At 41.8% G+C, this 11,700-nt stretch overlaps 1 protein-coding gene across 2 annotated transcripts in view; it reads left to right on the top strand.

Annotated features, from left to right (window-relative positions):
• The window catches only part of KIAA0232 (KIAA0232 ortholog), a 138,698-nt gene that overhangs the window by 108,962 nt on the left and 18,036 nt on the right, over positions 1-11,700 (top strand). For both annotated transcript variants that reach the window (XM_068106988.2, XM_068106989.2), the window contains one exon: positions 8,362-11,659. In XM_068106988.2, coding sequence (XP_067963089.2) covers positions 8,362-11,659 — 3,298 coding nt within the window. The remainder of the gene's footprint in view (positions 1-8,361; positions 11,660-11,700) is intronic.

Raw genomic sequence — 11,700 nt, forward strand, 5'->3', positions numbered from 1 at the left:
CAACACCAGATCATCTGCATACAACAACTCCCACGGTAAACCCTCCTTTACGTTCTGAGCCAGCACCTCCATCACAGCTACAAATAGTAGTGGACTTAGTACCGACCCCTGATGCACTCCCACCTTCACCTCAAACTCACCACTTTTCCCGTCCTTCGTCCTTACAGCTGTGCGCGCTCTTTTGTACATTGCCATCACTACTCTGATCAACCATTCCTCCACTCCTAACTTCCTCAATGCCCATGTCAATACTTTGCGTGGAACCCTATTGAATGCTTTCTCCAGATCAACAAACCCAAAAAACAACTTCTTCCTCTTCTCCATGTACTTCTCCTGCAACTGCCTCACAATGAAAAGCGCATCTGTCGTTCCTCTTCCTGGCATAAATCCAAACTGCATTTCGTCGATCTTCACTTTCTTCCTTATCCTCCTCTCCAACACCCTTTCCAATACCTTCATTCCATGCTCCAATAACTTTATCGCTCGGTACGAGCCACACTCCAGAGGGTCACCTTTCCCCTTGTATAGAGGGACGAGGGTACTCAGTTCCCAATCCACTGGAATGCGGCCTTCTTTCACCACCAGATTACAGATCTCTGTCATTCTCTTCACACCCCAACTTCCTGCTGCCTTCAACATATCTCCCACAACTCCCGTCGGCCCTCCCGCTTTTCCACTCTTCATTGCTGTTATCGCTTCCTCAACTTCCTTCTCAGTTATCTTCTCTGCCGGTCCTAAAACTGGGTTACTCTCTATGTTGCCATCCCATTCATTCTCTGTATTCAACAGCATTTCCATATATCTTTTCCATCTTCCTTTAATTCCATCTGGGTCGACAACGATTTGTCCCACTTCATCCTTCAAGCAACTCACCCCCATCACGTCACACCTCTCTTTCGCTATGTGCTTTGCAATCCTGAATACTGCTTTCTGACCCTCTTCTGAATCCAAGCGTTCTCCGAACATTTTCCTACATGCCTCCTGCGCCTTTGCTACCTCTTTCTTTGCAGCCTTCCTGGCTGCCTTATAACTTTCATGCTCTGCTGTTTCTGCTCCCGTACCCTTCGCCTTCTGCCACTCCTTGAACTTCTTCCTCTTCTCGTCAATCCTCTTTCCAACTTCATCATCCCACCACCATGTTTCCGAGTGCCTCGGTGGTCCTTTTGTCCATCCACATACCTCACCAACGGCTCCCAACAGACTAGCTTTCATTGACATCCAACCACTTTCAAGCTCAACCACATCATCCTCTACCCTACTCACAGTCATCTACTCTACCCTACTACAAACTCACAGTCAACATGTCTTCCAGAATTTCTCTTAAATACTCAATGTGTATTTTAAACCTTCTCTTACATATAGATGTACACACAAATTCTTCATATTTACTATCAGATACTTAATGGGTGTTACTTTCACTATCGCTGTCAGATTGCTGGTCCTCGCTGAGATCCTCTTCAACCTTCATATTGTCATATGAAGTGATGTGAAGTGGTGTGAGAATATGAAATCTGATCAGTATGAATAAAACAAGAATTCCTCTGCAACTGTTCGACCGATGGACACAAGTTTCAGAATATGTGCAGCTCTTCCTGTAGAATTTTTAAATGATAATTATAACGTCATAGGTCACGTGGTACAGGCGCTATCTTGGAAAAACCGAAAAATGTTGCACCTCTATATCTCCAAAACCGCTTCTTGGAAAAAATTGAAACATGGCTCATTGTAAAGAACTCCATATGGGGAATAGGTGTTGTTAACGATGACGTCATTGGTGCCATACTTATGACGTCATAATTCGACAGGGACAACGCTTAGTCTGATCAGTTTGAAATGTATTGAGGGTGATCTATGCAACAATTATATTAGAGAATATAAATTTATGATGTCATCACCCACGTGGTCTGGCAGCCATATTGGATCAAAGAAAAAAATGTTCAAAAACAGAAGAGTTGGTTCGCAACAAGTTGACTGCGCAAGGTAAGTATTCTATGAATACCATCTAGTTTTTATATCTTTAAAACAATATTTACCTTGTGAGTTGCAATATTTTGCATTTGCATGCACACACCCAGAGTGCAACGCTTCTAAAAAATATGCACTTCCAATGATGACATTTCTTGTTATTACTTTTGGTATACAAAGTTGAGGCTCATGGAAAAGATAAAATACAGAGCAAAACAGAAGAGAAAAAAAACATTGGAAAGCAGGGAAACACACCAACAGTAGAGCAGAGGAACACTTGGAGGAAGAATAGGCGAGGGGAAGAATGAGAGAAAGGGGAGGGAGAAGGACACGGAGTGAACAAGCTGAATTCAAGCTAAAACACAGTAACAAAGAAGAGGAAGGGAAAACCAGGAATGAAACTGTAATGGAACCAGTCATTAATGTCACAAAAGGACTGAAACGCTGCAAGTAGTTTTTTTTCAATCTCCAAATTCATTAGTCACCGTACAATTTGTGCAGTAATTACTTTTGAACACCAAGCAAACTGTCACAAAGTAAAAAATCACAAGATACATTGGTATTGATATTTTAATAATTATTTACTTGAGAGTCATGAGTTTAGATCAGTAATTGCTGCACGGCTGTTATATCTGGTTTTAAATTTTAGTTCTTCCACATTTAGGATGTCTCATATTTGTTAGTTTGTTGATGTAACTATATATATTGTATGTATGTGTGTGTATATATACAGACTTGGCATTTAATATGGAATATTTTTTTTTTCTTGACTTGGGTTTACTTTCTGAACTCAGTATATCAATCTGGTGAGTTTATTTTACCCTTCGGTGATGTCTTTGTTGAAAGAACCATGTCACTGATTGTCTGTCGCAGCAAGAAGTCTATAACAGGATTATATCACAGGTGGTGTGACAAAATGTACGGACAGGTACATTTGACGATTGGCTTCACAATCAGGTATATAAGGGTTGTTGCGTTCTGTATTAGTGGAAAACAACTGCTGCACGTCTACAAAAGTTATTGCCGCTTCCCCTGGAGATGGTCCGTCAACTTGACAATGCTGTTTGTCATTTACTGGTGGCTTTACGAAATTCTGGCATGAAACAGCGTGCTATTGCTCGGCAGTATGGCATCACTCAAGGTCAGGTGTCAAAGATCCTGAAACGAAATGCTCAGAGGGGTGTCCCTACTCCAATACCGAGGCCAGGACGTCCCCGCAGAACCACAAGGAGAGATGATCGCCAGCTGTACCGGTTAGTCTGCAATGGCCGTACCAAGTCAGCTAATCGGCTTCGGGCTGAGTGGCAGCAACTGACAAATGTGCCTGTATCCAGAAGGCTAGTCGACCAATGACTGGTTAAAGCAGGCTATCGTGCCAGGCGTCCCCTGAGAAAGCCACGTCTGACCAGACAACACCGCCAGCGCCGATTGCAGTGGGCCAGAGAGCACCGTCAATGGCAGCCAGGACACTGGATTCACGTGATCTTCAGTGACGAGTCTAGATTTCTGGTCTATCGTCAAGATGGCCGCATCCGAGTGTGCAGACAAGTGCATGAAGCCTACAACGAAGATTGTATAGTGCCAAGAGTCCAAGCTGGAGGTGGTGGGGTGACCGTTTGGGCTGCTTTTCATGCAGGGGGCAAAACTGACCTGGTTGTTCTGAATGGAAACCTGAACCAGTTCAAGCACAGGGCCATTCTGGAAGAAACATTGCTTCCATTTGTTCGTGCGGCCTTTCGAGGAAGCTTTGTCTTCCAAGATGACAATGCATGGCCTCATCGTGCTCGCATGATCCAACACTTTCTTGCTGACTGTGGTGTAGAGCATATGGAGTGGCCTGCCATGTCCCTGGATATGAGTCCGATAGAGAACTTGTGGGCAGAATTAATGCGTCAAATCGACAACTTGGACCAGCAGCCTGCCTCTGTACGTGAATTGCAGCAGGCTATTGTAACTGCATGGCAAGCGATTCCTGTCCAAACCTTGGCAAATCTCGTGAACAGCATGCCTCAACGTGTACGTGCTCGCCTGAATGCTCGTGGGGGTTACACGAAGTACTGAACTGTAATTTTACTGTCTGTAATCCCAGTCGTAATTTAGCTTTTGTTTTTGTTGAAATTTTTTTTGGCTAATGTGCAAAATAAAGAGATACTTCTGGAAAACGTACAGAAGTTTAACACAGTACTGTCCGTGAATTGAGTTCGATATCAGTTTACATCACTTTCAAGGATCAATTTATTTGCTTCTAAATGTCAAATGTGGTTTTTGTTTCTTTTAAAGGTCACATTAACAAAATCTAGAATAATTTCAACATAATTCCAATGAACTTTTGGTTCTAAGTCATCTTGAAAAGTAAGTTCACCCCCACAAAAAAAATATTCCATATTAAATGCCAAGTCTGTGTGTATATATATATATATATATATATATATATATATATATATATATATATATATATATATATATATATATATATATATACATATATATATATATTGTAACTATATATATTGTGAAAACATTTTGCTACCTAGGAGACATGCTGCATGGAGAAGGTGGATCAGACTCGGCAATGGTTCCTCGAGTGAGATGTGCATGGAAGAAATTTGGGGAACTGAGTGGCATGCTGACGAGGAGGGAGTGTCGTTGAAGCTGAAGGGAAAGGTGTATGCTGCATGTGTGAGAAGTGTTATGATTTATGGGAGCGAGACATGGGTAATGAACGTAGAGTAGCAACAAAGGCTGGAAAGGGTGGAAATGCGAATGATTTGGTGGATGTGCAGAGTATCGTTGAGAGAGAGGAAGACAAATGATGAATTGCGAAAGATGATGGGAATATAGCCTGTGATGGATGCTGTGAAGAGAAACAGGTTGAGATGGTGTTGAGGAAGTTGAGGAAGGATGAGTCATGTGTTGAGGAAGGATGAAAGTGACTGGTTGAGAAGGGTGATGGAAATGAATGTGGAAGAAGTGGAGGACAAGGAAGACCGAGAAAGACTTGGCTAAAGGTGGTGGAAGAAGAAATGCGGGCAAGGCGGTTAACAAGGGGAGATGCAGAAAATAGGGCAAAATGGAGAAGATTGTCATGGGGCCCGCAAGGCCGCTCCCGCTCTAGCAGGGAAAATGGCCTTAAAATGCCTGTTGATGTAACTATAAATCGGCCTTCTCATATATGCATTGCTCCTGTTTTATGTGCCCATTTTTTCAACTGAAACAGTGCTCCACTCATTTTTTAAGATAAGAAGACAATGCAGTTTCATTCACACTTTTTCCGATCACAAGAAAATTTCAAAACATATTTGATAATGTTTTGGTCTATTCCAAGCCTTTGCCTTCAAAAAAGGCTGCAGTGGTAAAATAGCTAAGTCGAGATAGGTAACCTGATTATTTCACAAAGTTGACACTGCAATCACTGTCTGATACTAAAACTTTGTTTTGTGTTCAATGCAAATATACCTTTATGAAAAAGAAAATCTTATTCAAATCATCAAATGTATACACAATACGGTATACCTTCATGTAAACTAAAAGTGAGTATTTCCACAATTTTCCTTCAAAACCATTGAAAGTCTTCAGGAACACTTTCAAATAATTTTGTTATAAACTCTTGTGGAATTGTGTTCCACCCTCCTTCCATGACATGCCAAAGATCAACGAAGTTGCTGAGATTCTTTTTAGCCGCGTCGCAGATGCTGGTCATAGAGTGCCCTCTGCTGTTGTTGTTGTTGTTGTTCTTCTTGTTCTTCTTCTGCTTCTTGTTCTTGCAGAGAAGACAAAACCTCAAAGCTCCACCCATTCTGGGAACCTTAGCTCCACCCATTCTGGAAGAGGCTTCATATAAACAAATAGCCACCATTTTATTAACTCGCATAGCTTTGAGGCCTGTTTTGTAGGCCCGTGGTGTCTTCCTCTCTCACACAGTTTTATTTCGAATCAAATTCGATATATCATTTCATTTTTCACAGTCGCTAACATAGTTTTAGACTCGGTTAAAAAAAAACGGGAAGAAAATCCGATGAAAGTTGCCCTTTATAGAACGAAATGAATTCTCAAAGGCCTGTAACTTAAAGTCCATTGAGATATATATTTTTTAAATCGCGGCATGGTCAGTCATACACCGCCCGAAATAACAGACGGGAAAATGCCGAGATATATTAAAAATTCGTCCATTTGATGACAATCGTCATGATGAAATATTTCATTTATACGTCGTCACAATAATGTGGAGAGAGGAGCATAGCTTCGTTCACGTGTCGCCACACACGGGAAATTGCCGAGATATATATTTTTTAAATCGCGGCATGGTCAGTCATACACCGCCTGAAATAACAGACAGGAAAATGCCGAGATATATTAAAAATTCGTCGCCACACACGGGAAATTGCCGAGATATATTTTCACTTTGCACAAAAATAACATCAAGTAATCGAATCAATAGGAATGTCCTGTGCCTATAACATCGACGTTATAGGCACAGCTGCATCTAGGCATTGTGTAACATCGACGCGGCTTTTGTTTTAATTAAAACTTTTTGTACTTGTTTTTATATATTCTCCTATACAGTTTCAATGATACTCAGATCTAGGCTTTGAGGGGGGTCATTCCCTGCATTGAAGGACTCCAGCTTCCTCTTTCTTTTGTAATCAAACACAAGACCAAATATTGTATAATACTGTATTGGCGCATTTGAGTCATCAGAAAGAACCCGAATAAGCAAAGAGCAAAGATTAAGACATCAGGAGGAACCTGGATAGGTTTCTGGTTTCAGCAGCTACTCCACTACCCTCAAACCCATCCAGTTGCAGCCAAGTGAGCCTTACAGTAAACTTTCTGCAATAATTCGCTTCTGCTTGGATAATAGATAAAGAAAAAGACAAATGAAGAAAAATCAAGAACAAATAAGTTTTAGTTGTTTCAGCTAAGTGTTTTGGATAGTTATCTTGCTGTAAGATGCAGTTTGGACCAATAAGTCTCGCACCACTGGGGATAGATAGCATGGTGGATTAAAAATATTTGCACTTTCTTGCAGTAAATATACCATCAAATTTCATTAATTATCCAACACCTCTTGATGATATGTACCTATTAAACTTGAAATTGACTTCCTCTCTTCTCGATTGTTAGCTTCGGTCAAGGCTCTTAACAGGTTTCAGTTTTTTGTCGTCTCACATACTGTCTTTGATTCGATCCGAATAACTGAAACGTTGACTCTCCTGTCCAATGCATATTTAACCATTGTTCCCTTTGTCCATTTTCTGTGTTCTTGTGCATATTTTAGCCTTTTAGTCTTGTTCCCCTTTCTTAGCAGAAGTTTTCTTACTGAAACACATCCAAACACATCCTGCAACACACATCCAACATATCCTGCACAGTGCACACACATCCTGAAACACGTCCTGAAACACGTCCTGCAACACGTCCTGCAACACATCCTGCAACACGTCCTGCAACACATCCACCACACATCCAACACATCCTGATTTAAAAAGTGACCTTCATACTGTGATGGATGTGATGAATTCTGTGATGGATGTATTGGCCTTAAAACAATATTATATACTGTGATGGATGGACAACAACACTTCAGCCTTCTGCCAGTTCTGTTGTCAATTCTGCGCTTGTCGTCTTTCTGTTCCTTAAAGGTATTTATTATCTTCAAGCATCACTCATCCTTGTTGGACAGATTTTTGAGTCTTCTTGTCCTCAGTTTGTCAATTACAGATGATGTTTCTCTGTACTTCTTGATTGTGCTTCAGATACCACACCTTGAAACTCGACTGATGAGACCTATTTCATGCGTTGTTTTTCTTTCTCTATCCAGAAACACAATTCTATGGTGATATTCAGAAATTTTAGCCATTTTGTTTTAAGCTAACAGTTAATCCTGATAGATCTGTTTTCTGGAGTATGAAAAGTGGGCTTTTCGCTTTAAGGATAGGATGTGTTGAGAGGACCACCTGATGTTAATGATGAGGAACACGTAACATGCACACGTAACAACACGTAACATGATGACGTAACAATGCGTCATCAATTAGATTTGATTTTCAAATGTGATGGATTCGATACTACAACACTTTATATCTGCTGCTCATGTAAAGTTTACTTTGAGTTGTGATCACAACTTTTTGAAGATGCTGATCAAGGTGAATTAAAGATTTCTAAATGACAAGCTTGGTTTATTCTCACCTAAACTAAGTTGTATTAGCAACAGTGAACATTGTTCTAATTATAGAAAATACCTTGGAGGCTTTCAGTAAATTGTTGATACTCATAATATCCATACATTGTAACTTCTGAAAGTGTCAAACTTGTGCATGGTAGTGCATGTCTGCTAGCTTTGTTGAGCTTTTAGGAATATACTGTTGCATCTTACACTTGTTGTTTGTCTCACAGGTATTATGAAGCATTCCCTGCTCTTTCGGAAAAGTCTGCTCCAATTCCTGTGAACTCGACTTCGGTTTGGAACAATCGAACTCAGAAGATACTTGGCTCTTCCACCTCAATGTCCGACTCTTACTCCTCATCCTCCACACTCCTGCCAGCTTGCACCGAGACATCTTCTCCTCATGAAATATGCAGTGATGAATTTGAAGGCAGTAGAGATCAACCAGTTTTTGGATGTTCTCCTTCGCACCTGGAGAGTGGGAAAGAAAATGAGAATGACCGTGGCATCACCAGGCGGTACAAGACAAGGCCTGCCTTCAGTCGCAAGTATCGTAGATTCCGCTCCGTGGCACAACAAAAGCCAATTCGCCCATACTCTGGATCATCTGATTCGAGTGATGGAGGCCACGTTGTTTCTTGGATGCCAGCAGTGTCATCTGAAAACAGCCTACCTCGCAAAACGCTTGGTGCACGCCAACGGCTAAAAGAGAGTGAGCAGACGTCTCAGGTGCACAATATGAATAACAAGGCAACTCGTAAATATGGAAGGAGAGCAGAACGAAGCAAGACATCCATTGGTCCTGGAGCATGCAGACATGAAGGGAGTGGCACAGGTAGCCGAGCTGGTAAGGAAGGAAAGAGACGAATTTCGAGCATGGAATTAAATGCCAAAAGTAAAGAATTCCCAACCATGAAGACTGGGAGGCCTGGCTTGGAAGAAGAACCTCAGTGGTATACTAAGCCTCTCACTGTATTGGTGCCTCAAAATTGTCGCAGTAAATTGGAAACATCTTATAGAGGCAGTCAGCCATGTCCTTTGCAAGGGTTAAGGGATGGTTCAGAGCCGCAAGTAATTGCTGAGGCAGTGGATTTCTATGAAGGTGGTTATGATAATGTGATTTTGCCCACTGGTATGTTTATAAATGGATGTTTTGTAGAGGTGCCATTAGAGAGTTGTGAGGACGATGCCTCCTTGGTTACCAAGTCGATTGAACAAGAGGGGATGTCTGGGGAGCTAAATTATTTGAGTTACAATTACTTCTGTGAAGTAGGCTTGTATCAATCCATGTTGGATCCTCGTGCCTCTGAAATGCTGCAAAATGGCAGTCGCATATTACGACTGATCCATCAGAATGGCACAAAGCAAATGACCACGGAAGATAGCACCGCCATGGAACAAGAAACTGAGGTTGTAAACTGTGCAATATGGACTCATAAACGAGCATGGGACAGTAACCCTGAGCTGAGCCTGTATTCATCACGTGAATATGATGAAGATAAAACCCTGATCCCTGATGTTGCTCGAATTTGGTATTCATTTTCGCCATCATTAAGCTCCGAAGAAGAAGGTTGTTCTTTTGGTGAAGATCATACAAATATTTCTTCTTTTGAAAATGGACCCATTTTTCACATAGATGACAAATTTGGTTGTCTTGTCATACAAAATGAGGGTTCTTCAGAAGGAGAGCAGGCCAGTCATTTGGGTGACGATGATAAAACCAACAAGCTTGGTTTGAGCATCGAAATTGCTCCTGCTAGTCCCGTATCCGATGTGCAATATTCTGACCCTGTCGAGGGTGCGATTGAAATATTTAATACGTTCAGTGGCCATGTTTTGCCAGCATTTATTGAAGAAAGTAACGGGCTGAAGTCATCTCGTCTCTCTATGTGGACAAATTCTCAGACGTGGGATGAGGAAGGACCTTTTTCCAACTTGTCCACTCGTACAGGTAGCCCGTGGTCCCATTCAGATGATGTGCGATCAGATGATGCTCTTTCTTTTGGTTTGCAAAATGAAGAATCGTCATCATTCTTGATGCGGGGAAATGTGAACTGTTCAAATTGTCAAAGTGATGAAATCCCTGATAACATACTTGATCTTCTGCCTGTAGAAGGTCTGAATGAGAGCACAGACCACGTGAAGGATATTCCTCACGATCATCCAAAGGAGGACTCTACAATTTCATCTATTTGTGGAATTTGGTTGGATAATGGTGAACCTGAACTCCAGAGCTCATCAGAAAATGCTTTTGGATGTCATTCACCAGAAAGCCTATCTTTGACCAGTCCATTGAGTTTTGATGGATTTTTTGATAAAACTGCACATAGAAAGCTTTCACAGATTCCTGTAGATGCTGAAATTGATAAGTGCTCGTGCTATGTTTATAGTGACCTTAGTGGCCCCAAGTATCCTCCAAAAGCTGTGCAGCGATCTGAATATCGTTTGTGGGATTGCTTGGGTGAACAGTATAAGTATGATCCAATGTCTACAAATGCAAGTGAACTCTGCAAGTTGGGCAATGAGCCATGGAGCACTGGAAAAAAGGAAGATACGACATTTTTAATTGGAGGAGTTTACGGAAAGCTTCCTGAAAGTGGGCATGTGCATGCAGAAAAGTGGCCAATAGAGACTGACCGAGATGAGTCTTCGGTGCTGGATAAACGTTCAGATTTGCATCTTGCACCAAACATATACTCAGAAAATACCACCCTTTGGAAGTCCCGGTTTGCTTTTGCTCAAAGTGGACTTTCATTAAAATGGAGAGAGAGGTTTGACTCTTCGAGCTCATTCTTTGAGGAAGCCTGTTTGCCTTACCAAAGCTTTGAGGCAGAGATGTGTCGAGAAACAAAAATGAAGTGTTGCTTCTCATCATTGAACATTGGCAGCCCATTATCACATCTTCTTAGTGTCCAGTGCTCTTTGCAACCTTCAGGAAGCACATTGGGTATACCATTCAAGCCCAAGGCTATTGTGAGCTCTGGTGATGATAGAAACCTGGATCAGCGGCACAAGCTTTATGGTTTACGGCAGACACAGTACCGTGCTATTCGCATCTCTCCTCATACACATTTCCGGCCAATTCAGTCTCCAGAGCTCTCCTGTGTCAGTGACACATCCGACTCCGAGTCAGAAAGAGGCGATGAAGCTGTCTCAGTTGCCACATACAGTGATCTCTTTGAACAACCTGAAGCCGACGTTGCACCACTAGAGGAAGATGCCATGGCTGATTATCATGAGCTTGAGCCCTCGCAAGAAGAGCTTGTTGCTACCACCTTTCTTAGCTCTCAGGTCAAAAAGGGAGCAATGGAGAAGGGTGCTCAAACGTCCCTGGATTCACAGGACAAAGATGTAGGCTCAGAGCCACGAGGCTGCTCAGACTACTTGATAAAGACTGTTCCTCCATCCTTGTCTCCTGAACCTGGTGGGTGTACAGTAAAAGGTACACATCCAGGATGCCATTGGCAGTTGGGCACTAATAGTGCCTTTTGTGGGATGGCTGAATCATCTGAAGAACATTGTCCCGAGGTAAAGTGCAAGTTCTTTAAAAAATCATTTTTGTTTTGTGG

This window comes from Myxine glutinosa, chromosome 2 (assembly GCF_964187855.1).
Source record: "Myxine glutinosa chromosome 2, kmMyxGlut1.1, whole genome shotgun sequence".
In the NCBI taxonomy this organism is placed as follows: Eukaryota; Metazoa; Chordata; class Myxini; order Myxiniformes; family Myxinidae; genus Myxine; species Myxine glutinosa.